Raw genomic sequence first — 27,301 nt, forward strand, 5'->3', positions numbered from 1 at the left:
CTCTGTAAACCCAATTGTGCTTTTCACAGAGGAAACCTTTCCTGAAGTAGATCCTGGCTAAAAAGGATAGACCAGCCCCAAAATACCAGGCAATATCATCATATTTTCCAGTCATGAGGGTACACAGTAAACAAAAGGAATTTCTCCAACATAGGTGTGTCCGGTCCACGGCGTCATCCTTACTTGTGGGATATTCTCTTCCCCAACAGGAAATGGCAAAGAGCCCAGCAAAGCTGGTCACATGATCCCTCCTAGGCTCCGCCTACCCCAGTCATTCTCTTTGCCGTTGTACAGGCAACATCTCCACGGAGATGGCTTAGAGTTTTTTAGTGTTTAACTGTAGTTTTTCATTATTCAATCAAGAGTTTGTTATTTTCAAATAGTGCTGGTATGTACTATTTACTCAGAAACAGAAAAGAGATGAAGAGTTCTGTTTGTATGAGGAAAATGATTTTAGCAACCGTAACTAAAATCCATGGCTGTTCCACACAGGACTGTTGAGAGCAATTAACTTCAGTTGGGGGAACAGTGTGCAGTCTCTTGCTGCTTGAGGTATGACACATTCTAACAAGACGATGTAATGCTGGAAGCTGTCATTTTCCCTATGGGATCCGGTAAGCCATGTTTATTACGATCGTAAATAAGGGCTTCACAAGGGCTTATTTAGACTGTAGACTTTTTTGGGCTAAATCGATTCATTATTAACACATATTTAGCCTTGAGGAATCATTTTATTTGGGTATTTTGATATAATAATATCGGCAGGCACTGTATTAGACACCTTATTTCTTAGGGGCTTTCCCAAAGCATAAGCAGAGTCTCATTTTCGCGCCGGTGTGGCGCACTTGTTTTTGAGAGGCATGGCATGCAGTCGCATGTGAGAGGAGCTCTGATACTTAGAAAAGACTTCTGAAGGCGTCATTTGGTATCGTATTCCCCTTTGGGTTTGGTTGGGTCTCAGCAAAGCAGATACCTGGGACTGTAAAGGGGTTAAAGCTTAAAACGGCTCCGGTTCCGTTATTTTAAGGGTTAAAGCTTCCAAATTTGGTGTGCAATATTTTTAAGGCTTTATGACACTGTGGTGAAAATTTGGTGAATTTTGAACAATTCCTTCATGTTTTTTCGCAATTGCAGTAATAAAGTGTGTTCAGTTTAAAATTTAAAGTGACAGTAACGGTTTTATTTTAAAACGTTTTTTGTACTTTCTTATCAAGTTTATGCCTGTTTAACATGTCTGAACTACCAGATAGACTGTGTTCTGAATGTGGGGAAGCCAGAATTCCTATTCATTTAAATAAATGTGATTTATGTGATAATGACAATGATGCCCAAGATGATTCCTCAAGTGAGGGGAGTAAGCATGGTACTGCATCATTCCCTCCTTCGTCTACACGAGTCTTGCCCACTCAGGAGGCCCCTAGTACATCTAGCGCGCCAATACTCCTTACTATGCAACAATTAACGGCTGTAATGGATAATTCTGTCAAAAACATTTTAGCCAAAATGAACCCTTGTCAGCGTAAGCGTGGCTGCTCTGTTTTAGTTACTGAAGAGCATGACGACGCTGATATTAATATCTCTGAAGGGCCCCTAACCCAATCTGAGGGAGCCAGGGAGGTTTTGTCTGAGGGAGAAATTACTGATTTAGGGAACATTTCTCAGCAGGCTGAATCTGATGTGATTACATTTAAATTTAAGTTGGAACATCTCCGCATTTTGCTTAAGGAGGTATTATCCACTCTGGATGATTGTGAAAATTTGGTCATCCCAGAGAAACTATGTAAAATGGACAAGTTCCTAGAGGTGCCGGGGCTCCCAGAAGCTTTTCCTATACCCAAGCGGGTGGCGGACATTGTTAATAAAGAATGGGAAAGGCCCGGTATTCCTTTCGTCCCTCCCCCCATATTTAAAAAATTGTTTCCTATGGTCGACCCCAGAAAGGACTTATGGCAGTCAGTCCCCAAGGTCGAGGGAGCGGTTTCTACTTTAAACAAACGCACCACTATACCCATAGAGGATAGTTGTGCTTTCAAAGATCCTATGGATAAAAAATTAGAAGGTTTGCTCAAAAAGATGTTTGTTCAGCAGGGTTACCTTCTACAACCCATTTCATGCATTGTCCCTGTCACTACAGCTGCATATTTCTGGTTTGATGAACTGATAAAGGTGCTCGATAGTGATTCTCCTCCTTATGAGGAGATTATGGACAGAATCAATGCTCTCAAATTGGCTAATGCTTTCACTCTAGACGCCACTTTGCAATTGGCTAGGTTAGCGGCTAAGAATTCTGGGTTTGCTATTGTGGCGCGCAGAGCGCTTTGGTTGAAATCTTGGTCGGCTGATGCGTCTTCCAAGAACAAGCTACTAAACATTCCTTTCAAGGGGAAAACGCTGTTTGGTCCCGACTTGAAAGAGATTATCTCTGATATCACTGGGGGTAAGGGCCACGCCCTTCCTCAGGATCGGCCTTTCAAGGCAAAAAATAGACCTAATTTTCGTCCCTTTCGTAAAAACGGACCAGCCCAAAGTGCTACGTCCTCTAAGCAAGAGGGTAATACTTCTCAGGCCAAGCCAGCTTGGAGACCAATGCAAGGCTGGAACAAGGGAAAGCAGGCCAAGAAACCTGCCACTGCTACCAAGACAGCATGAAATATTGGCCCCCGATCCGGGACCGGATCTGGTGGGGGGCAGACTCTCTCTCTTCGCTCAGGCTTGGGCAAGAGATGTTCTGGATCCTTGGGCGCTAGAAATAGTCTCCCAGGGTTATCTTCTGGAATTCAAGGGACTTCCCCCAAGGGGGAGGTTCCACAGGTCTCAGTTGTCTTCAGACCACATAAAAAGACAGGCGTTCTTACATTGTGTAGAAGACCTGTTAAAAATGGGAGTGATTCATCCTGTTCCATTAAGAGAACAAGGGATGGGGTTCTACTCCAATCTGTTCATAGTTCCCAAAAAAGAGGGAACGTTCAGACCAATCTTAGATCTCAAGATCTTAAACAAATTTCTCAAGGTCCCATCGTTCAAGATGGAAACCATTCGAACTATCCTTCCTTCCATCCAGGAAGGTCAATTCATGACCACGGTGGATTTAAAGGATGCGTATCTACATATTCCTATCCACAAGGAACATCATCGGTTCCTAAGGTTTGCATTCCTGGACAAACATTACCAGTTTGTGGCGCTTCCTTTCGGATTAGCCACTGCTCCAAGGATTTTCACAAAGGTACTAGGGTCCCTTCTAGCGGTGCTAAGACCAAGGGGCATTGCAGTAGTACCCTACCTGGACGACATTCTGATTCAAGCGTCGTCCCTTCCTCGAGCAAAGGCTCACACGGACATCGTCCTGGCCTTTCTCAGATCTCACGGCTGGAAAGTGAACGTGGAAAAGAGTTCTCTATCCCCGTCAACAAGGGTTCCCTTCTTGGGAACAATTATAGACTCCTCAGAAATGAGGATTTTTCTAACAGAGGCCAGAAAAACAAAACTTCTGGACTCTTGTCGGATAATTCATTCCGTTCCTCTTCCTTCCGTAGCTCAGTGCATGGAAGTGATCGGGTTGATGGTAGCGGCAATGGACATAGTTCCTTTTGCGCGCATTCATCTAAGACCATTACAACTGTGCATGCTCAGTCAGTGGAATGGGGACTATACAGACTTGTCTCCAAAGATACAAGTAAATCAGAGGACCAGAGACTCACTCCGTTGGTGGCTGTCCCTGGACAACCTGTCACAAGGGATGACATTCCGCAGACCAGAGTGGGTCATTGTCACGACCGACGCCAGTCTGATGGGCTGGGGCGCGGTCTGGGGATCCCTGAAAGCTCAGGGTCTTTGGTCTCGGGAAGAATCTCTTCTACCGATAAATATTCTGGAACTGAGAGCGATATTCAATGCTCTCAAGGCTTGGCCTCAGCTAGCGAGGACCAAGTTCATACGGTTTCAATCAGACAACATGACGACTGTTGCGTACATCAACCATCAGGGGGGAACAAGGAGTTCCCTAGCGATGGAAGAAGTGACCAAGATTATTCTATGGGCGGAGTCTCACTCCTGCCACCTGTCTGCTATCCACATCCCGGGAGTGGAAAATTGGGAAGCGGATTTTCTGAGTCGTCAGACATTGCATCCGGGGGAGTGGGAACTCCATCCGGAAATCTTTGCCCAAGTCACTCAGCTGTGGGGCATTCCAGACATGGATCTAATGGCCTCTCGTCAGAACTTCAAAGTTCCCTGTTACGGGTCCAGATCCAGGGATCCCAAGGCGGCTCTAGTGGATGCACTAGTAGCACCTTGGACCTTCAAACTAGCTTATGTGTTCCCGCCGTTTCCTCTCATCCCCAGGCTGGTAGCCAGGATCAATCAGGAGAGGGCGTCGGTGATATTGATAGCTCCTGCGTGGCCACGCAGGACTTGGTATGCAGATCTGGTGAATATGTCATCGGCTCCACCTTGGAAGCTACCTTTGAGACGAGACCTTCTTGTTCAGGGTCCGTTCGAACATCCGAATCTGGTTTCACTCCAGCTGACTGCCTGGAGATTGAACGCTTGATTTTATCGAAGCGAGGTTTCTCAGATTCTGTTATCGATACTCTTGTTCAGGCCAGAAAGCCTGTAACTAGAAAGATTTACCACAAAATTTGGAAAAAATATATCTGTTGGTGTGAATCTAAAGGATTCCCTTGGGACAAGGTTAAGATTCCTAGGATTCTATCCTTCCTTCAAGAAGGATTGGAAAAAGGATTATCGGCAAGTTCCCTGAAGGGACAGATTTCTGCCTTGTCGGTGTTACTTCACAAAAAGCTGGCAGCTGTGCCAGATGTTCAAGCCTTCGTTCAGGCTCTGGTTAGAATTAAGCCTGTTTACAAACCCTTGACTCCTCCTTGGAGTCTCAATTTAGTTCTTTCAGTTCTTCAGGGGGTTCCGTTTGAACCCTTACATTCCGTTGATATTAAGTTATTATCTTGGAAAGTTTTGTTTTTAGTTGCAATTTCTTCTGCTAGAAGAGTTTCAGAATTATCTGCTCTGCAGTGTTCCCCTCCTTATCTGGTGTTCCATGCAGATAAGGTGGTTTTACGTACTAAACCTGGTTTTCTTCCAAAAGTTGTTTCTAACAAAAACATTAACCAGGAGATTATCGTACCTTCTCTGTGTCCGAAACCAGTTTCAAAGAAGGAACGTTTGTTGCACAATTTGGATGTTGTTCGCGCTCTAAAATTCTATTTAGATGCTACGAAGGATTTTAGACAAACATCTTCCTTGTTTGTTGTTTACTCAGGTAAAAGGAGAGGTCAAAAAGCTACTTCTACCTCTCTCTCTTTTTGGATTAAAAGCATCATCAGATTGGCTTATGAGACTGCCGGACGGCAGCCTCCCGAAAGAATCACAGCTCATTCCACTAGGGCTGTGGCTTCCACATGGGCCTTCAAGAACGAGGCTTCTGTTGATCAGATATGTAGGGCAGCGACTTGGTCTTCACTGCACACTTTTACCAAATTTTACAAGTTTGATACTTTTGCTTCTTCTGAGGCTATTTTTGGGAGAAAGGTTTTGCAAGCTGTGGTGTCTTCCATTTAGGTGACCTGATTTGCTCCCTCCCTTCATCCGTGTCCTAAAGCTTTGGTATTGGTTCCCACAAGTAAGGATGACGCCGTGGACCGGACACACCTATGTTGGAGAAAACAGAATTTATGTTTACCTGATAAATTTCTTTCTCCAACGGTGTGTCCGGTCCACGGCCCGCCCTGGTTTTTTTAAATCAGGTCTGATAATTTATTTTCTTTAACTACAGTCACCACGGTACCATATGGTTTCTCCTATGCAAATATTCCTCCTTAACGTCGGTCGAATGACTGGGGTAGGCGGAGCCTAGGAGGGATCATGTGACCAGCTTTGCTGGGCTCTTTGCCATTTCCTGTTGGGGAAGAGAATATCCCACAAGTAAGGATGACGCCGTGGACCGGACACACCGTTGGAGAAAGAAATTTATCAGGTAAACATAAATTCTGTTTTTAGTGAGAGGCGCACTGACATTTCTGTCAGGCACATTCTCACTTTAATGAATCGCGCTCTTTAGTATATGCATCCTGTTAAAATCACTTCAGTCACGCCCTCATTGTCAGCTGGAGGCAAGGAATTATGGGTGAATACCTCACAGACCTAAATATGTATAGATAAATACATAATTACTAATGCCCATATTCTGTTAATAAGTTTTTCTATTTTACTTTTTTAACTTTTAATCATTCTTTTCATTCTTGTATTGCTCCTGTTCTGCACAGAGTACCTTCGGAGCATATCCCTTCCAGTTCCTGTGATGATAGAAGATACAAGTAGTAGCAGTGATTATGGTTCTGTTTCTCCTGACACTGAGTTAAGACCAGATCCATTTGCCTTTAAAACACGAGCCAGGTCATACATAGAGAAAGATGGGAGGATTCAGAGAAGTCTTTTTCTTGGGTAAGAGCAGGCTTTTTAAACAAGTTTAATTGTAGAACATACTTTGAAATCTGTTTAGATTTTTCCTTTAAGTGTATTCTTACAGGTAAGTACAGTATATGGATAATCTGTGCAATTCTTTGAATTGTATAAAATGTGTAGATATTTTGCTCTTGTGTTTAACTATATCTATATATATTTCATTTGAACCCTTATTGCATAATTACTTCGGACCATGCATGCGCACATACACACGCATAGGCACACAGACAATAAAGCATTTAAAAATGTCAGTAGATATAAAATCTTATCATAGACACTATCATTTTTGATCTGCTTTAGAATCCCTGATGAGAATTTTGAAGATCATAGTGCACCTCCATCTCCTGAAGAGAGAGACTCTGGTTTCTTTATGCTGAAAAAAGACAGCGAGCGCAGAGCTACACTACATCGAATCCTGACTGAAGATCAGGACAAAGTGGTTAGGAACCTGATGGAAGCTTTAGTGCAGGTAATTTGATATTGTTTAGATATTATTATACATTATTAATATTATTGCAATGATGCGCTTACTCAGTTTAATTTGTATATGCAAGTAAACTGAGGGACATGGATATAAGACGTTTAATTAGATGTAGTAAAACAACTTTGCATTACACTTTCATTATTTATTTTGCTTTTTTTTCTCCTGTTATTTAACTCTCAAAATTGTGGGTTTCCCATTTCTGAGTACTGGAAGAGCACACTGCAGACTTCGCAAGCCTTTTCCTGCTATGTTTCTATCACTAAATAACATCAGCAGAAAGGAGCAGATAAGAAGCTGCAAAACAATACACCTTTTGATAACAAAATGACAATGGCTAGCTTTGTCTACACTAGTTACAAATCCTGAAAACAAGGTGTTAAAGCATTAAAAAATTTCACACGTTGGACCAGTTTTCGGTTATTTGTACATTAAACTGGCTTTTTGTCCCCCTCTCAACCTATATTGCATTTAGATGACAAAGAGCATAAAGGTACAATTGAAGGAGAGCTAATAAGCATTAAGGCATTTCACCTAAAGCAGCGATTACATTTGAACACTTTATTAAACAGAATTAAAAGAACAACCTAAGTTACACAATGTTGAATTGTAGAACATACTTTGAAAGGTACCATTGAAGGAGAGCTAATAAGCATTAAGGCATTTCACCTAAAGCAGCGATTACATTTGAACACTTTATTAAACAGAATTAAAAGAACAACCTAAGTTACACAATGTTGAATTGTAGAACATACTTTGAAATCTGTTTAGATTTTTCCTTTAACACTTTATTAAACAGAACAACCTAAGTTACACAATGTTGATAATTCTATTTTAGAGGAATTAGAAAGCTTCAGACTTCAGAGTCATAGGTACTATATTTTAATAATCAAAAACACTGACAAGATTGATCTACTGAGTCCATCCACTCACTTCATGAAAAATTATATAATCTCTCAGATCAGCTATATAACGCAACATCTGGTTCGTATTGACAAGGCACATTTAAGTTATATGTATTTTAATAACCTTTTAGTCCTGGTGGCTACCCTCGAACAAAGATTAATAACCCATTTACAATTGAGAAACTTAATGTTATTAAAAACTTACCATTGACGAAGGCTCCCAGTCCTGATGGGTATACTGACTATTATTACAAAATGTTTAAGGACATCTTGATTCCACAGCTCCTAAAGCTTTTTAATTCTATTTCCGACAAGAATCCTTTTCCTGACCAAGCTTTAGAAGCACAATAGTCCCTAAACTTACCTGTATATCGAAATAGAATTCAATTATCTGTCACAAATAAATATGAGTTTCATTCATCAACCTGTATGAAATCATCTTTGAAATAAAGTTATCGCTGTATAAAATCTCTATTTTAAGATGATAACAATCAACCCTTTTTTTTTGTTTTTTTTCCCCTCTTGATCACGTTCTTATAAGTACCAATTGAATTTCTGGCCGTTAGGTGGCCGTGGATCTACGTCACCCGCCTACTATTCCAAAAGCGCATGCGCTACTGTCCTATTCTATATTTTGTACTCCAGCGCGCGCTCCCGTTCGCGCATGCGTAGTAGCTTTAAATAGGACCACCTACACTAAATATTGTTACCAACGTGTTCGGTCTTAAACAAAAACTGCTAATCTCTCAATCGCACAACATAGCACTGAATGAACACTATATAGTTGTTCCTTCAGCGCTATGTTGCAAACGGCGATTAACGCATGTGCATTGTTTGTGATTGAGGAGTATCGCATGCGCATTGGTGATAGACATCTGAGGTTTGCTCATGCGCAATGCTTACGCTCGTCGTGTACGAGCTTTGGAGATGCGCATAGAGTGGGTGGGGCCGCTCTATACGTAACAGCATCCAAAATCCAGAAGCTGAGGTGGGGTGGAGTTTAGACGCTAACGGTAGGCAGCTTAGTATAATAAAAAAAAAATGAAATATGTCATATAACATGGAATAAATTTAGCGAACAGCTTATTATATTAGCCAATGATGCATTAATGTCTTGAACACATGTAAACTTAACCTTCACTTTAAGATCCTACTAAAGTAAAAACATTACAGACCAATGTTTTTATAAAATACCAATATTAATATCCTTGCTATATTATTAGCGAACAGATTCAATAAGATACTGGTGAACTTTATACATGGAGATCAGGTAGGGTTTGTTCAAACTAGGGAGGAAAAAAGACAATCGACCCAATTGAATGAGTTCACCACTTCTCATCGACTTCCCCTGGTCCTTGTGTCAACAGAGGCAGAAAAGTATTTGATAACGTTTGTTGGTAATTTTAGGCTAGGTTACAAGTGGAGCGGTATTTTGCGTTTCACTATATAGAAAACTCTGCTAGGATTTCTTTCGTGTAATTGGCAAGAGTCCATGAGCTAGTGACGTATGGGATATACATTCCTACCAGGAGGGGCAAAGTTTCCCAAACCTCAAAATGCCTATAAATACACCCTCCACCACACCCACAATTCAGTTTTACAAACTTTGCCTCCTATGGAGGTGGTGAATACGGCAGATAGTACTTCTTTTAAAGATCCTTTAGATAGGAAGCTTGAATCTTTTCTAAGGAAGGCTTATTTATGTTCAGGTCATCTTCTCAGGCCTGCTATTTCTTTGGCTGATGTTGCTGCGGCTTCAACTTTTTGGTTGGAAGCTTTAGCGCAACAAGTGCCAGATCATAATGTGTATAGCATTGTTAAGCTTCTTCAACATGCTAATAATTTCATATCAGGATCTCAAATCATTAAATTTGAAGGTATGGAGATTGAACGCTTAGTCCTTAATCATAGAGGTTTCTCTGACTCAGTGATCAATACTATGTTGCAGGCTCGTAAATCTGTGTCTAGAAAGATTTATTACCGAGTTTGGAAGACTTATATTTCATGGTGTTCCTCTCATAAATTCTCTTGGCATTCTTTTAGAATTCCTAGAATTTTACAGTTTCTTCAGGATGGTTTGGATAAGGGTTTGTCTGCAAGTTCCTTGAAAGGACAAATCTCTGCTCTTTCTGTTCTGTTTCACAGGAAAATTGCTAATCTTCCTGACATTCAGTGTTTTGTGCAGGCTTTGGTTCGTATCAAGCCTGTCATTAAATCAATCTCTCCTCCTTGGAGTCTTAATTTGGTTTTGAGAGCTTTACAGGCTCCTCCGTTTGAGCCTATGCATTCTTTGGATATTAAATTACTTTCTTGGAAAGTATTGTTTGCGGACTTCATTTAAATTTTTACCTAAGGTTGTGAATTCCAACAACATTAGTAGAGAAATTGTTGTCCCTTCATTGTGTCCTAATCCTAAGAATTCTTTGGAAAAATCTTTGCATTCTCTGGATGTGGTAAGAGCTTTGAAATATTATGTTGAAGCTACTAAAGATTTCAGAAAGACTTCTAGTCTATTTGTTATCTTTTCTGGTCCTAGGAAAGGTCAGAAAGCTTCTGCTATTTCTTTGGCTTCCTGGTTAAAGCTTTTGATTCATCATGCTTATGTGGAGTCGGGTAAATCCCCGCCTCAAAGGATTATGGCTCATTCTACTAGGTCAGTTTCTACTTCCTGGGCTTTTAAGAATGAAGCTTCTGTTGATCAGATTTGCAAAGCAGCAACTTGGTCTTCTTTGCATACTTTTACTAAATTCTACCATTTTTATGTTTTTTCTTCTTCAGAAGCAGTTTTTGGTAGAAAAGTTCTTCAGGCAGCTGTTTCAGTTTGATTCTTCTGCTTATAATTTTAGTTTTTTTCTTTATAAGATTAAAACTTTTTGATTTGGGTTGGGGATTCTTTTTTCAGCGGAATTGGCTGTCTTTATTTTTATCCCTCCCTCTCTAGTGACTCTTGCGTGGAGTTCCACATCTTGGGTATTTGCTATCCCATACGTCACTAGCTCATGGACGCTTGCCAATTACATGAAAGTAAACATAATTTATGTAAGAACTTACCTGATAAATTCATTTCTTTCATATTGGCAAGAGTCCTTGAGGCCCACCCTTTTTATGGTGGGTATGATTTTTTTTTCTGTATAAAGCACAATTATTCCAATTCCTTGTTGATGCTTTTGCTCCTTTCTTATCACAACACTTCTTGGCTATTCGTTACACTGAATTGTGGGTGTGGTGGCGGGTGTATTTATAGGCATTTTGAGGTTTAGGAAACTTTGCCCCTCCTGGTAGGAATGTATATCCCATACGTCATTAGCTCATGGACTCTTGCCAATATGAAAGAAATGAATTTATCAGGTAAGTTCTTACATAAATTATGTTTTTTGTGCTAGCCGGGTTGCACTGGTATTACCATTTGAAAGTAAACAGTTTCTTCCTAAGATATGGTGAGTCCACGGGTTCATCTAATTACTGTTGGGAATATCACTCCTGGCCAGCAGGAGGAGGCAAAGAGCACCACAGTTAAACTGGTTAGTATCACTCTCTTACCCACAACCCCCAGTCATTCGCTTTTTTACCTTTGGTGCATGGAGGAAGTAAAGTTTAGGTGTCTGAAGAAATGCTGATTCATCGCTACAAGCAAGTTTTGGGGTATAGCCGTATCACACGTTGGTCTTTGCAGTCTAGCAGTGGTGGCTTTAAAGCAGTTGGGAACTTGCAAAGTGGTACTGCCCTACTATAGAAAGCCAGAGTTGGATACCAGAGTGTCCTCTCATGCCTTGTGACCGTCTACATGCCGGACAGTGGAGCAGGTAAGTGCCTTTTCTTCCAGGTGGGGAGATTAATTCACTTAGGAACTTTGAAGAGTAAGATCCTGCTGTTTTTGTTTTATGGGACATAGTTAACCCTGTTAAAAAGGTTGCATGGGGTATGTTGCAGGCACAGTAATGCATGTGGGAGACTGTCCTTTTCTCTAAGCACTGTATGTTGTGGAGATCCTAGCTTAAAGTGAAAGTAAATTTGGTCCCATTTGAACAAAGTACTGCATTGCCTAAGTGTGTAGTAAGCAAATCGCTATTTTTATTTCTAATAAATGTATTGATTTATGCATTTTTTTTATTACATTCTCTTTATATCGTTCTCCTGCTGACTCCTCCCATCTTCTACTTCCTATTTTATACAGTGTTTACGTATAGAGCGGTCCCACCCGCTCTATACGTTTCAGAGATGCGCGTTCACATGGACTATTTATATTGCGCATGCGTGAATTGCCGATTCCAAACTCAATGCGTATGCGATTTTAACTTCAACAGGTCCCCAAAGCACATGCGTGTATTTAGTTGTTTTGTTTTCATTTAAAACGGACAGAGGCACTTACATAGTAATCCTTGGGCAATGCGATGCACCTCAATTTATCAAATAGGGACTCAAAGCAGATGACGTCTCTGCTCAGTCCGTCCCAAATGTTCTGCGCATGCGCAAAAAGGGCACGCACATTTTAGAAAAAAGTAAAGATCGTCGATTTACCGCATGCGCAGATGCCACAATAGGCCGATGACGTTGCTTCACGGCCGCCTAGCGGCCAGTATTTCAGTTGGCCCAAATAAGAACGTGACCAGGAAGTAATATGCAGCCAAAAAAACGTTGCCTTTATCAACGATAAAATTCAGATTTTATTTCAGTTAAAACTTGAATTGCAAACAAGTAATAAAAATTTGATGAATGAAAGTCCAATTGATTTAAAACATAATATGTTATAACGGTGAGCAACAGAGGAAACTTTACTTTCACTTTAATCTCTGCTATGGAGGGAATTTATTTTTAATGATAAACATGGAAGACATTTATCTTTATGATGGGCTGTATTTGTGCATTCAATGTCTTATGGTAGAGATTGCTGTAACTGCTACTACGCTTTACAACTGGGACCATGCCCTTAGGAGGATGATGTGTGCTACATTTGTCCGCCATTACTATGAGTGTGGCGGGAAGGAACCTGGTATTTTCATTTAAATTGTTGAGGATTATTTGCAGCGCTCTTGTTCTTGTTTTTAGACTTTCTTAACGGAGTGGCTGGTTATTATATTCCTTTAAGCACACAATCTAACAGGAATCTCTGTTGTTTTTTTCCTGGGTCCTCTATGTCCCGTAAGTCGTTTGCTCTCTTCTACCATCTATTTCGTTATATTTAAAGAGACAGCACATGCGGTTTCTCTTGTTAAGTGTGTTCAGTCCACGGGTCATCCATTACTTATGGGATATATTCTCCTTCCCAACAGGAAGTTGCAAGAGGATCACCCAAGCAGAGCTGCTATATAGCTCCTCCCCTCACATGTCATATCCAGTCATTCTCTTGCAACCCTCAACAAAGAAGGAGGTCACGAGAAGAGCTGGAGTTTTTACTTAACTATTCTTCAATCAAAAGTTTGTTATTTTAAATGGCACCGGAGTGTGCTGTTTTTCTATCTCAGGCAGTATTTGGAAGAAGAAACTGCCTGTGTTTTTTTCTATGATCTTAGCAGGCGTAACTAAGATCCACTGGCTGTTCTCGACATTCTGAGGAGTGGGGTAACTTCAGAAACTGGGAATAGCATGCAGGGTCCTCCGCAAATGAGGTATGTGCAGAACTTTATTTTCTGGGAATCGAATTGACTAAGAAAATACTGCTGTTACCGTATGATGTAAGTACAGCCTTAAATGCAGTAGTAGCAACTGGTATCAGGCTGATAAATGTATGCGCAGTCGAGTTATATTCTAGGGACTAGAATTTGACTGAGAAAATACTGTTAACACTGAAATAATACTTAAGCCTTCTCTGCAGTGGTAGCGACTGGTAGCAGGCTTAGTGATAGCTTTGCATGACATTGAAAAATGTTGTTTTTAATAAAACGTTTACTGGCATGTTATTCGTTTTGTGAGGTACTTTGGTGATAAATCGCTTTGGGCATGATTTTTTTCCACATGGCTAACATATTTTTCTGCATGGAAACCGTTATATCAGGGCTCCCACTGTTGTGATTGGAGTGGGAGGGCCCTTGTTTTAGCGCCTTGTTGCGCAGTTAAAATTATTGCACAGTCTTTCTGCTTCTTCTTCCTTGATCCAGGACGTCTCTAGAGAGCTCAGGGGTCTGCAAATTTCATTTGTGAGGGAGGTAATCAGTCACAGCAGATCTGTGACAGTGTGCTGACTGTGATTAAAAGTGTTAAATCTTAATTGATATCTGTTTTATCCGTTTTGGGTATTGAGGGGTTAATCATCCTTTTGCTAATGGGTGCAATCCTCTGCTAATAATACACTTCTTGTTAAGAATTGTTTAATTATATCTGTATTTTTTAAGCGCTGCAGCGTTTTTTATATTGCTTGTAAACTTATTGAAAGAGATTTCCAAGCTTGTTAGTTTCATTGCTAAGTCTGTTTTAAACATGTCTGATTCAGAGGAAACTGTTTGTTCATCATGTTCAAAAGCCAATGTGGAGCCCAATAGAACGATGTGTACCAATTGTATTGATATTGCTTTGAATAAAAGTCAATCTGTACCGTTAAAGAAGCTATCACCAGACAACGAGGGGGAAGTTATGCCGCCTAACTCTCCTCACGTGTCAGTGCCTGCGTCTCCCGCTCGGGAGATGCGTAGGATTGAGACACCTAGTACATCTAGGCCCTTACAAATCACTTTACATGATATGGCTAATGTTATGAAAGAAGTGTTATATAATATGCCCGAATTAAGGGGCAAACACGATAGCTCTGGGTTAAGGACAGAGCGCGCTGATGACACGAGAGCCATGTCTGATACTGCGTCACAATTTGCAGAACATGAGGACGGTGAGCTTCATTCTGTCGGTGACGGTTCTGATCCGGGGAGACCGGATTCAGAAATTTCAAATTTTAAATTTAAGCTTGAGAACCTCCGTGTGTTACTAGGGGAGGTATTAGCGGCTCTGAATGATTGCGACACGGTGGCAATTCCAGAGAAATTGTGTAAGTTGGATAGATACTATGCGGTACCGGTGTGTACTGACGTTTTTCCTATACCAAAAAGACTTACAGAAATTATAAGTAAGGAGTGGGATAGACCCGGTGTGCCTTTTTCCCCTCCCCCGATATTTAGAAAAATGTTCCCTATAGACGCCACCACACGAGACTTATGGCAGACGGTCCCTAAGGTGGAGGGAGCAGTTTCTACGTTAGCCAAGCGTACCACTATCCCGGTGGAGGATAGCTGTGCTTTCTCAGATCCAATGGATAAAAAATTAGAGGGTTATCTTAAGAAAATGTTTGTTCAACAGGGTTTTATATTGCAGCCTCTTGCATGCATTGCGCCTGTCACAGCTGCAGCGGCATTCTGGTTTGAGTCTCTGGAAGAGGCGATTCGCACAGAGCCGTTGGATGAGGCCTTGAGCAAAGTTAGAACCCTTAAGCAAGCTAATGCGTTTGTTTCAGATGCCGTAGTACATCTAACCAAACTTACGGCTAAAAATTCCGGATTCGCCATACAGGCGCGCAGAGCGCTCTGGCTTAAATCCTGGTCAGCGGATGTAACTTCCAAGTCTAAGCTACTTAACATTCCTTTCAAAGGGCAGACCTTATTCGGGCCCGGCTTGAAGGAAATTATTGCTGACATTACGGGAGGTAAGGGCCACGCCCTTCCTCAGGACAGGGCCAAACCAAAGGCCAAACAGTATAATTTTCGTGCCTTTCGTAACTTCAAGGCAGGAGCAGCATCAACTTCCTCCGCTCCAAAACAGGAAGGAACTACTGCTCGTTACAGACAGGGTTGGAAAGGCAGCCAGTCATGGAACAAGGGCAAGCAGGCCAGAAAGCCTACTCCCGCCCCTAAGACAGCATGAAGTCAGGGCCCCCTATCCGGAGACGGATTTAGTGGGGGGCAGACTTTCTCTCTTTGCCCAGGCTTGGGCAAGAGATGTGCAGGATCCCTGGACGTTAAAGATTATATCTCAGGGATACCTTCTGGATTTCAAAACCTCTCCTCCACAAGGGAGGTTCCATCTTTCGAGGTTATCGACAAACCTAGTAAAGAGAGAGGCATTTCTACAATGTGTACAAGACCTCTTAATCATGGGAGTGATCCACTCAGTTCCGTGATCGGAACAGGGACAAGGATTTTACTCAAATCTATTTGTGGTTCCCAAAAAAGAGGGAACCTTCAGACCAATCTTGGACTTAAAGATTTTAAACAAATTCCTAAGGGTACCATCGTTCAAGATGGAAACCATTCGAACCATCCTACCTATGATCCAAGAGGGTCAATATATGACCACGGTGGACTTAAAGGATGCTTACCTTCATATACTGATTCACAAAGATCATTATCGGTACCTGAGGTTTGCCTTTCTAGACAGGCATTACCAGTTTGTGGCTCTTCCCTTCGGGTTAGCCACGGCCCAGAGAATTTTTACGAAGGTTCTGGGTTCACTTCTGGCGGTACTAAGACCACGAGGCATAGCGGTGGCTCCGTACCTAGACGACATTCTGATACAAGCGTCAAGTTTTCAGAATGCAAAGTCTCATACAGAGATAGTTCTAGCATTTCTGAGGTCGCATGGGTGGAAAGTGAACATGGAAAAGAGTTCTCTGTTACCACTCACAAGGGTTCCTTTTCTAGGGACTCTTATAGATTCCGTAGAGATGAAGATTTACCTGACGGAGTCCAGGTTATCAAAGATTCTCAATGCTTGCCGTGTCCTTCATTCCGTTCCAAGCCCATCAGTAGCTCAGTGCATGGAGGTAATCGGCTTAATGGTCGCGGCAATGGACATAGTGCCATTTGCGCGCCTGCATCTCAGACCGCTGCAACTATGCATGCTCAGTCAATGGAACGGGGATTACTCAGATCTGTCCCCTTTGCAAAATCTGGACCAGGAGACCAGAGATTCGCTTCTCTGGTGGTTGTCACCGGTTCATCTGTCCAAAGGAATGTCCTTTCGCAGGCCAGATTGGACGATTGTAACAACGGATGCCAGCCTTCTAGGCTGGGGAGCAGTCTGGAATTCCCTGAAGGCTCAGGGATCGTGGACTCAGGAGGAGAAACTCCTCCCAATAAACATTCTAGAATTAAGAGCAATATTCAATGCTCTTCTAGCTTGGCCTCAGTTAGCAAAGCTGAGGTTCATCAGATTTCAGTCGGACAATATCACGACTGTGGCTTACATCAATCATCAAGGGGGAACCAGGAGTTCCCTAGCGATGTTGGAAGTCTCGAAGATAATTCGCTGGGCAGAGTCTCACTCTTGCCACCTGTCAGCGATTCACATCCCAGGCGTAGAGAACTGGGAGGCGGATTTCCTAAGTCGCCAGACTTTTCATCCGGGAGAGTGGGAACTTCACCCGGAGGTATTTGCTCAACTGATTCGTCGTTGGGGCAAACCGGATCTGGATCTCATGGCATCTCGCCAGAACGCGAAGCTTCCTTGTTACAGATCCAGGTCCAGGGACCCGGGAGCGGTGCTGGTAGATGCATTAGCAGCCCCTTGGGTTTTCAACATAGCTTATGTGTTTCCACCATTTCCGTTGCTACCTCGGCTGATTGCCAGGATCAAACAGGAGAGGGCATTGGTAATTCTGATAGCGCCTGCGTGGCCTGCAGGACCTGGTATGCAGACCTAGTGGGCATGTCGTCCTGTCCACCATGGTCTCTTCCTCTGAGGCAGGACCTTCTAATTCAGGGTCCTTTCAACCATCCAAACCTAATTTCTCTGAGGCTGACTGCCTGGAAATTGAACGCTTGATTCTATCAAAGCGTGGGTTTTCGGATTCGGTTATTGATACATTAATACAGGCTCGGAAACCTGTGACAAGAAAGATTTACCATAAGATATGGCGTAAATATTTATATTGGTGCGAATCCAAGAGTTACTCATGGAGTAAGGTTAGGATTCCTAGGATATTAGCTTTTCTACAAGAGGGTTTAGAAAAGGGTTTATCCGCTAGTTCGCTAAAGGGACAGATTTCAGCTCTCTCTATTCTTTTACACAAACGTCTGGCAGAGCATCCAGACGTCCAGGCCTTTTGTCAGGCTTTGGCTAGAATTAAGCCTGTGTTTAAAGCTGTTGCTCCTCCGTGGAGCTTAAACTTGGTTCTTAAAGTTCTTCAGGGTGTTCCGTTTGAACCCCTTCATTCCATTGATATTAAGCTTTTATCTTGGAAAGTTTTGTTTTTGATGGCTATTTCCTCGGCTCGAAGAGTCTCTGAGTTATCTGCCTTACATTGTGATTCTCCTTATCTGATCTTTCATTCAGACAAGGTAGTTCTGCGTACTAAACCTGGGTTTTTACCTAAGGTTGTTTCTAACAGGAATATCAATCAAGAGATTGTTGTTCCATCATTATGTCCTAATCCTTCTTCAAAGAAGGAACGTCTTTTGCATAATCTAGACGTGGTACGTGCTCTGAAGTTCTACTTACAAGCAACTAAAGATTTTAGACAAACTTCTTCTCTGTTTGTCGTTTACTCTGGACAGAGGAGAGGTCAAAAGGCTTCGGCTACCTCTCTCTCTTTTTGGCTTCGTAGCATAATACGTTTAGCCTATGAGACTGCTGGACAGCAGCCTCCTGAAAGAATTACAGCTCATTCCACCAGAGCTGTGGCTTCCACCTGGGCCTTTAAGAATGAGGCCTCTGTTGAACAGATTTGCAAGGCTGCAACTTGGTCTTCACTTCATACTTTTTCCAAATTTTACAAATTTGACACTTTCGCTTCTTCGGAGGCTGGTTTTGGGAGAAAGGTTCTACAGGCAGTGGTTCCTTCTGTTTAATGTTCCTGCCTTGTCCCTCCCATCATCCGTGTACTTAGCTTTGGTATTGGTATCCCATAAGTAATGGATGACCCGTGGACTGAACACACTTAACAAGAGAAAACATAATTTATGCTTACCTGATAAATTTATTTCTCTTGTAGTGTGTTCAGTCCACGGCCCGCCCTGTCTTTTTCAGGCAGGTTCTAAATTTTAAAATTATAACTCCAGTCACCACTGCACCTTATAGTTTCTCCTTTCTCGTCTTGTTTCGGTCGAATGACTGGATATGACATGTGAGGGGAGGAGCTATATAGCAGCTCTGCTTGGGTGATCCTCTTGCAACTTCCTGTTGGGAAGGAGAATATATCCCATAAGTAATGGATGACCCGTGGACTGAACACACTACAAGAGAAATAAATTTATCAGGTAAGCATAAATTATGTTTTTTATACCTCAGTGTTTCTGAGGTAGAATGTTAATTTTTGTCTTCTCCTCTAGTTTAGTAATAGACTTGCTATGAAAAGGGCTTCAGTGTCTTGTTTAAAGCTACAGTACACAGCTCAAATTGTTCACTTTTGCAATTTGGTGCTGTTTGCTTAGTTGAACTTTCTCAGGTTGAAATTGTTTATTTCTGCTGAACCCAATGCCTCCTAGGATTATGCTGTTCAGACTATAAGGTTTCTGCTCCACCTTCTGCTACTCAGGTTGTGTTCCCTCATACATCTGTTGAGGTGGTTACTTTGGTAATCTCTGAGGATGAAATCTTTTGGATTTGGACAGTATGATTCCTTTATCTGATGCTGAAGTAGTAACCTTCAGATTTAAGCCTGAACACCTTTGTGTGTTGTTAAAGGAGGTTTTGGCTAGTTTGAGCAACTTCAATACGCCTGTTGTTGTCAATCCTTTAGAATCTAGTAAACTTTTTAAATACTAGGATTCCACTGTGGAAGTTAATTCTGTTCCAGACTGTGCTCTGGGATTTTCACGAAAGTGGGAGTAGTCAAGGATTCCTTTTTCCCTCTCTACTGTCTTTATTTTCCTGTTGTGGTCTCCATTAAATATCTTGACGCACGGTGCCTAATTAGTAGGGACTATTTCTTCTCTGGCTGTAAAGAATTTCGATCTCTATGGAGAATAGCTTTTCTCCAACATAGGTGTGTCCGGTCCACGGCGTCATCCTTACTTGTGGGATATTCTCCTCCCCAACAGGAAATGGCAAAGAGCCCAGCAAAGCTGGTCACATGATCCCTCCTAGGCTCCGCCTACCCCAGTCATTCTCTTTGCCGTTGTACAGGCAACATCTCCACGGAGATGGCTTAGAGTTTTTTAGTGTTTAACTGTAGTTTTTATTATTCAATCAAGAGTTTGTTATTTTGAAATAGTGCTGGTATGTACTATTTACTCAGAAACAGAAAAGAGATGAAGATTTCTGTTTGTATGAGGAAAATGATTTTAGCAACCGTCACTAAAATCCATGGCTGTTCCACACAGGACTGTTGAGAGCAATTAACTTCAGTTGGGGGAACAGTGAGCAGTCTCTTGCTGCTTGAGGTATGACACATTCTAACAAGACGATGTAATGCTGGAAGCTGTCATTTTCCCTATGGGATCCGGTAAGCCATGTTTATTAAGATCGTAAATAAGGGCTTCACAAGGGCTTATTAAGACTGTAGACTTTTTCTGGGCTAAATCGATTCATTATTAACACATATTTAGCCTTGAGGAATCATTTATTCTGGGTATTTTGATATAATAATATCGGCAGGCACTGTTTTAGACACCTTATTCTTTAGGGGCTTTCCCAAATCATAGGCAGAGCCTCATTTTCGCGCCGGTGTTGCGCACTTGTTTTTGAGAGGCATGACATGCAGTCGCATGTGAGAGGAGCTCTGATACTTAGAAAAGACTTTCTGAAGGCGTCATTTGGTATCGTATTCCCCTTTGGGCTTGGTTGGGTCTCAGCAAAGCAGATACCAGGGACTGTAAAGGGGTTAAAGTTAAAAACGGCTCCGGTTCCGTTATTTTAAGGGTTAAAGCTTCCAAATTTGGTGTGCAATACTTTTAAGGCTTTAAGACACTGTGGTGAAAATTTGGTGAATTTTGAACAATTCCTTCATGTTTTTTCGCAATTGCAGTAATAAAGTGTGTTCAGTTTAAAATTTAAAGTGACAGTAACGGTTTTATTTTAAAACGTTTTTTGTACTTTGTTATCAAGTTTATGCCTGTTTAACATGTCTGAACTACCAGATAGACTGTGTTCTGAATGTGGGGAAGCCAGAATTCCCATTCATTTAAATAAATGTGATTTATGTGACAATGACAATGATGCCCAAGATGATTCCTCAAGTGAGGGGAGTAAGCATGGTACTGCATCATTCCCTCCTTCGTCTACACGAGTCTTGCCCACTCAGGAGGCCCCTAGTACATCTAGCGCGCCAATACTCCTTACTATGCAACAATTAACGGCTGTAATGGATAATTCTGTCAAAAACATTTTAGCCAAAATGAACACTTATCAGCGTAAGCGCGACTGCTCTGTTTTAGATACTGAAGAGCATGACGACGCTGATAATAATGGTTCTGAAGGGCCCCTAACCCAGTCTGATGGGGCCAGGGAGGTTTTGTCTGAGGGAGAAATTACTGATTCAGGGAACATTTCTCAACAAGCTGAACCTGATGTGATTACGTTTAAATTTAAGTTGGAACATCTCCGCATTCTGCTTAAGGAGGTATTATCCACTCTGGATGATTGTGACAAGTTGGTCATCCCAGAGAAACTATGTAAAATGGACAAGTTCCTAGAGGTCCCGGGGCTCCCAGAAGCTTTTCCTATACCCAAGCGGGTGGCGGACATTGTTAATAAAGAATGGGAAAGGCCCGGTATTCCTTTCGTCCCTCCCCCCATATTTAAAAAATTGTTTCCTATGGTCGAACCCAGAAAGGACTTATGGCAGACAGTCCCCAAGGTCGAGGGAGCGGTTTCCACTTTAAACAAACGCACCACTATACCCATAGAGCAGAGCTTTCCAAACTTTTCATGTTAGTGACACACTTTTTAGACCTAAATCATTTTGTGACATAGTAATTCAGTTGTACTAGCAAAAAGGAGGTTAAACTAACTTGTTTTAAGAGATACGGACACATACATAAATTATATAATAACGAAATGTATTTACAAGTAACAGTAAGTATGTATGTGCAAGAATTAAAAAAAGTTTAATATCACCAATAGCTACTTACTATTTATTGGGATGTATGAGGTTGATGGGATGAACACAGTTTCTGAACATTTAGTGGAATATTAGATAAAGACACTCGCATTTCATCATCAAGCATTTTTAAGCTTCCTATCCATATATCAGGAGCAGCAATGCACTACTGGGAGCTAGCTGCAAAAAAGAAAAACACTTTGACTTCTGACTTCAGCTGAGCGTTTAAGCTGCCACCCTCAGAGCTCTGTGAGTCCGTTTGACTACTGCCCACGCTGCAAACACACTGCTGTCACGAGCTGATTGAGGAGACTACACGTGCAGTCAGGATCCAATGTGGCGCCAAAACCGCCAATGGGAATAGTTTCAGTTCCCGGTGAGCTGCACCAATAGGTTAAGATGATCTTTGACCCACTAGGTATCAATCACGTGTCAACCATGTGATATGCGTAGCAGGCAGGTGGTAAGTCGGTAATCAAAAAAATTGTAATAAGAAAAAAAGAAAAAAATTAGTGCTGAAGAAGGGACACACCTACACACTGCTGCCGACACACTAATGTGTCACGACACACAGTTTGGAAAGCACTGCCATAGAGGATAGTTGTGCTTTCAAAGATCCTATGGATAAAAAATTAGAAGGTTTACTTAAAAAGATGTTTGTTCAGCAGGGTTACCTTCTACAACCAATTTCATGCATTGTCCCTGTAGCTACAGCCGCATGTTTCTGGTTCGATGAGCTGATAAAGGCGGTCGATAGTGATTCTCCTCCTTATGAGGAGATTATGGACAGAATCAATGCTTTCAAATTGGCTAATTCTTTCACCCTAGACGCCACTTTGCAATTGGCTAGGTTAGCGGCTAAGAATTCTGGGTTTGCTATTGTGGCGCGCAGAGCGCTTTGGTTGAAATCTTGGTCAGCTGATGCGTCTTCCAAGAACAAGCTACTTAACATTCCTTTCAAGGGGAAAACGCTGTTTGGCCCTGACTTGAAAGAGATTATCTCTGATATCACTGGGGGTAAGGGCCACGCCCTTCCTCAGGATCGGCCTTTCAAGGCAAAAAATAAACCTAATTTTCGTCCCTTTCGTAGAAATGGACCAGCCCAAAGTGCTACGTCCTCTAAGCAAGAGGGTAATACTTCTCAAGCCAAGCCAGCTTGGAGACCAATGCAAGGCTGGAACAAGGGAAAGCAGGCCAAGAAACCTGCCACTGCTACCAAGACAGCATGAAATGTTGGCCCCCGATCCGGGACCGGATCTGGTGGGGGGCAGACTCTCTCTCTTCGCTCAGGCTTGGGCAAGAGATGTTCTGGATCCTTGGGCGCTAGAAATAGTCTCCCAAGGTTATCTTCTGGAATTCAAGGGGCTTCCCCCAAGGGGGAGGTTCCACAGGTCTCAGTTGTCTTCAGACCACGTAAAAAGACAGGCATTCTTACATTGTGTAGAAGACCTGTTAAAAATGGGAGTGATTCATCCTGTTCCATTAAGAGAACAAGGGATGGGGTTCTACTCCAATCTGTTCATAGTTCCCAAAAAAGAGGGAACGTTCAGACCAATCTTAGATCTCAAGATCTTAAACAAGTTTCTCAAGGTTCCATCGTTCAAGATGGAAACCATTCGAACTATTCTTCCTTCCATCCAGGAAGGTCAATTCATGACCACAGTGGATTTAAAGGATGCGTATCTACATATTCCTATCCACAAGGAACATCATCGGTTCCTAAGGTTCGCATTCCTGGACAAGCATTACCAGTTCGTGGCGCTTCCTTTCGGATTAGCCACTGCTCCAAGGATTTTCACAAAGGTACTAGGGTCCCTTCTAGCTGTGCTAAGACCAAGGTGCATTGCTGTAGTACCTTACTTGGACGACATTCTGATTCAAGCGTCGTCCCTTCCTCAAGCAAAGGCTCACACGGACATTGTCCTGGCCTTTCTCAGATCTCACGGATGGAAAGTGAACTTGGAAAAGAGTTCTCTATCTCCGTCAACAAGGGTTCCCTTCTTGGGAACAATAATAGACTCCTTAGAAATGAGGATTTTTCTGACAGAGGCCAGAAAAACAAAACTTCTAGACTCTTGTCGGATACTTCATTCCGTTCCTCTTCCTTCCATAGCGCAGTGCATGGAAGTGATCGGTTTGATGGTAGCGGCAATGGACATAGTTCCTTTTGCGCGCATTCATCTAAGACCATTACAACTGTGCATGCTCAGTCAGTGGAATGGGGACTATACAGACTTGTCTCCGAAGATACAAGTAAATCAGAGGACCAGAGACTCACTCCGTTGGTGGCTGTCCCTGGACAACCTGTCACAAGGGATGACATTCCGCAGACCGGAGTGGGTCATCGTCACGACCGACGCCAGTCTGATGGGCTGGGGCGCGGTCTGGGGATCCCTGAAAGCTCAGGGTCTTTGGTCTCGGGAAGAATCTCTTCTACCGATAAATATTCTGGAACTGAGAGCGATATTCAATGCTCTCAAGGCTTGGCCTCAGCTAGCGAGGGCCAAGTTCATACGGTTTCAATCAGACAACATGACAACTGTTGCGTACATCAACCATCAGGGGGGAACAAGGAGTTCCCTAGCGATGGAAGAAGTGACCAAAATCATTCTATGGGTGGAGTCTCACTCCTGCCACCTGTCTGCTATCCACATCCCAGGAGTGGAAAATTGGGAAGCGGATTTTCTGAGTCGTCAGACATTGCATCCGGGGGAGTGGGAACTCCATCCGGAAATCTTTGCCCAAGTCACTCAGCTGTGGGGCATTCCAGACATGGATCTGATGGCCTCTCGTCAGAACTTCAAAGTTCCTTGCTACGGGTCCAGATCCAGGGATCCCAAGGCGGCTCTAGTGGATGCACTAGTAGCACCTTGGACCTTCAAACTAGCTTATGTGTTCCCGCCGTTTCCTCTCATCCCCAGGCTGGTAGCCAGGATCAATCAGGAGAGGGCGTCGGTGATCTTGATAGCTCCTGCGTGGCCACGCAGGACTTGGTATGCAGATCTGGTGAATATGTCATCGGCTCCACCTTGGAAGCTACCTTTGAGACGAGACCTTCTTGTTCAGGGTCCGTTCGAACATCCGAATCTGGTTTCACTCCAGCTGACTGCTTGGAGATTGAACGCTTGATCTTATCGAAGCGAGGGTTCTCAGATTCTGTTATCGATACTCTTGTTCAGGCCAGAAAGCCTGTAACCAGAAAGATTTACCACAAAATTTGGAAAAAATATATCTGTTGGTGTGAATCTAAAGGATTCCCTTGGGACAAGGTTAAGATTCCTAAGATTCTATCCTTCCTTCAAGAAGGATTGGAAAAAGGATTATCTGCTAGTTCCCTGAAGGGACAGATTTCTGCCTTGTCTGTGTTACTTCACAAAAAGCTGGCAGCTGTGCCAGATGTTCAAGCCTTTGTTCAGGCTCTGGTTAGAATTAAGCCTGTTTACAAACCTTTGACTCCTCCTTGGAGTCTCAACTTAGTTCTTTCAGTTCTTCAGGGGGTTCCGTTTGAACCCTTACATTCCGTTGATATTAAGTTATTATCTTGGAAAGTTTTGTTTTTAGTTGCAATTTCTTCTGCTAGAAGAGTTTCAGAATTATCTGCTCTGCAGTGTTCTCCTCCTTATCTGGTGTTCCATGCAGATAAGGTGGTTTTACGTACTAAACCTGGTTTTCTTCCAAAAGTTGTTTCTAACAAAAACATTAACCAGGAGATTATCGTACCTTCTCTGTGTCCGAAACCAGTTTCAAAGAAGGAACGTTTGTTGCACAATTTGGATGTTGTTCGCGCTCTAAAATTTTATTTAGATGCTACAAAGGATTTTAGACAAACATCTTCCTTGTTTGTTGTTTATTCCGGTAAAAGGAGAGGTCAAAAAGCAACTTCTACCTCTCTCTCTTTTTGGATTAAAAGCATCATCAGATTGGCTTACGAGACTGCCGGACGGCAGCCTCCCGAAAGAATCACGGCTCATTCCACTAGGGCTGTGGCTTCCACATGGGCCTTCAAGAACGAGGCTTCTGTTGATCAGATATGTAGGGCAGCGACTTGGTCTTCACTGCACACTTTTACCAAATTTTACAAGTTTGATACTTTTGCTTCTTCTGAGGCTATTTTTGGGAGAAAGGTTTTGCAAGCCGTGGTGCCTTCCATTTCGGTGACCTGATTTGCTCCCTCCCTTCATCCGTGTCCTAAAGCTTTGGTATTGGTTCCCACAAGTAAGGATGACGCCGTGGACCGGACACACCTATGTTGGAGAAAACAGAATTTATGTTTACCTGATAAATTACTTTCTCCAACGGTGTGTCCGGTCCACGGCCCGCCCTGGTTTTTTTAATCAGGTCTGATAATTTATTTTCTTTAACTACAGTCACCACGGTACCATATGGTTTCTCCTATGCAAATATTCCTCCTTAACGTCGGTCGAATGACTGGGGTAGGCGGAGCCTAGGAGGGATCATGTGACCAGCTTTGCTGGGCTCTTTGCCATTTCCTGTTGGGGAGGAGAATATCCCACAAGTAAGGATGACGCCGTGGACCGGACACACCGTTGGAGAAAGTAATTTATCAGGTAAACATAAATTCTGTTTTCTGTTAAGGAGACGTGTACTTCTGATGTCAGCTAGCCTTCTAAAGCAGAAGTTTTAAATATGTGGCGTAGTGGATAGTTACACCGCTCCAAAAGCAGTAGGTTGTGTGTTTAAATCCAGGCAAAACTTCGATTTTGCATCTCTAACCTGAAGGCTTATATGGAAGTTGTATGGCCACTGTGTCAAGTGCAAAAGACTTATTGGTGCCTCGGCTTGTCTGTTTCCTTTTTGGTAGGGACTCCTTTGCAGGAGATCCAGATCATATTAAGGATCTTACACTAGCCAATTCTTTATTTCTTTATTTATGTTGCTACCATGTAAGCCTTTAAACCAGGAGTCATTGTATTTGGCTTTGCGGTGCTAGCCCAAGGAGAGTTGGGGCTATTGGCTTGTTCGTTATTTTTACCTCTGAGTCCAAGTTTTCTGACGCTTTCTTACAACAAGGGTAAGACCTTGTCTGGTCCTGATCCAACAGAAATATTTTTGATATTTCAGGTGGAAAGGGTCTTTTCTAACACAAGACAGATGATTTGTCCAATCCGGGATCGGACCAAGTTCCTCCTTTCATTTATCTGGTCCAGATAACAGTGAGATGAATTGAAGCGCGTATGGGAGTCCTGGTTCCCGTTAGGGAACAGGGTCTAAGATTCTATTCATCCCTATTTGTGGTTCCCGATAAGGGGGGAAATTTTTCTTCCTTTAAGTAGACCTAAAGTGTCCCAGCTAGTTCTTCTCAGGATACCGTCCTTCAAAATGGTAACCAGTGGTTCCATTCTTCCTAATAGTTCAGGAGGGTCAGTGGCCATAGACCTGAAGGACGCATTTATTCAAGTTTCTGAGATTTGTTTTTCAAACAGACAATTCCAGTTGGTGGCTTTTCCCTTTGGCCTTGCT

General features: G+C 42.5%; 1 protein-coding gene across 3 annotated transcripts in view; it reads left to right on the forward strand.

The window, feature by feature from the left end:
• Positions 1 to 27,301, forward strand: part of MAP3K5 (mitogen-activated protein kinase kinase kinase 5) — a 690,524-nt gene that overhangs the window by 556,050 nt on the left and 107,173 nt on the right. For all 3 annotated transcript variants that reach the window (XM_053710886.1, XM_053710887.1, XM_053710888.1), the window contains exons 22-23: positions 6,279 to 6,456; positions 6,778 to 6,946. In XM_053710886.1, coding sequence (XP_053566861.1) covers positions 6,279 to 6,456; positions 6,778 to 6,946 — 347 coding nt within the window. The remainder of the gene's footprint in view (positions 1 to 6,278; positions 6,457 to 6,777; positions 6,947 to 27,301) is intronic.

The sequence above is a fragment of the Bombina bombina genome, chromosome 4 (assembly GCF_027579735.1).
Source record: "Bombina bombina isolate aBomBom1 chromosome 4, aBomBom1.pri, whole genome shotgun sequence".
NCBI classification, from domain to species: domain Eukaryota; kingdom Metazoa; phylum Chordata; class Amphibia; order Anura; family Bombinatoridae; genus Bombina; species Bombina bombina.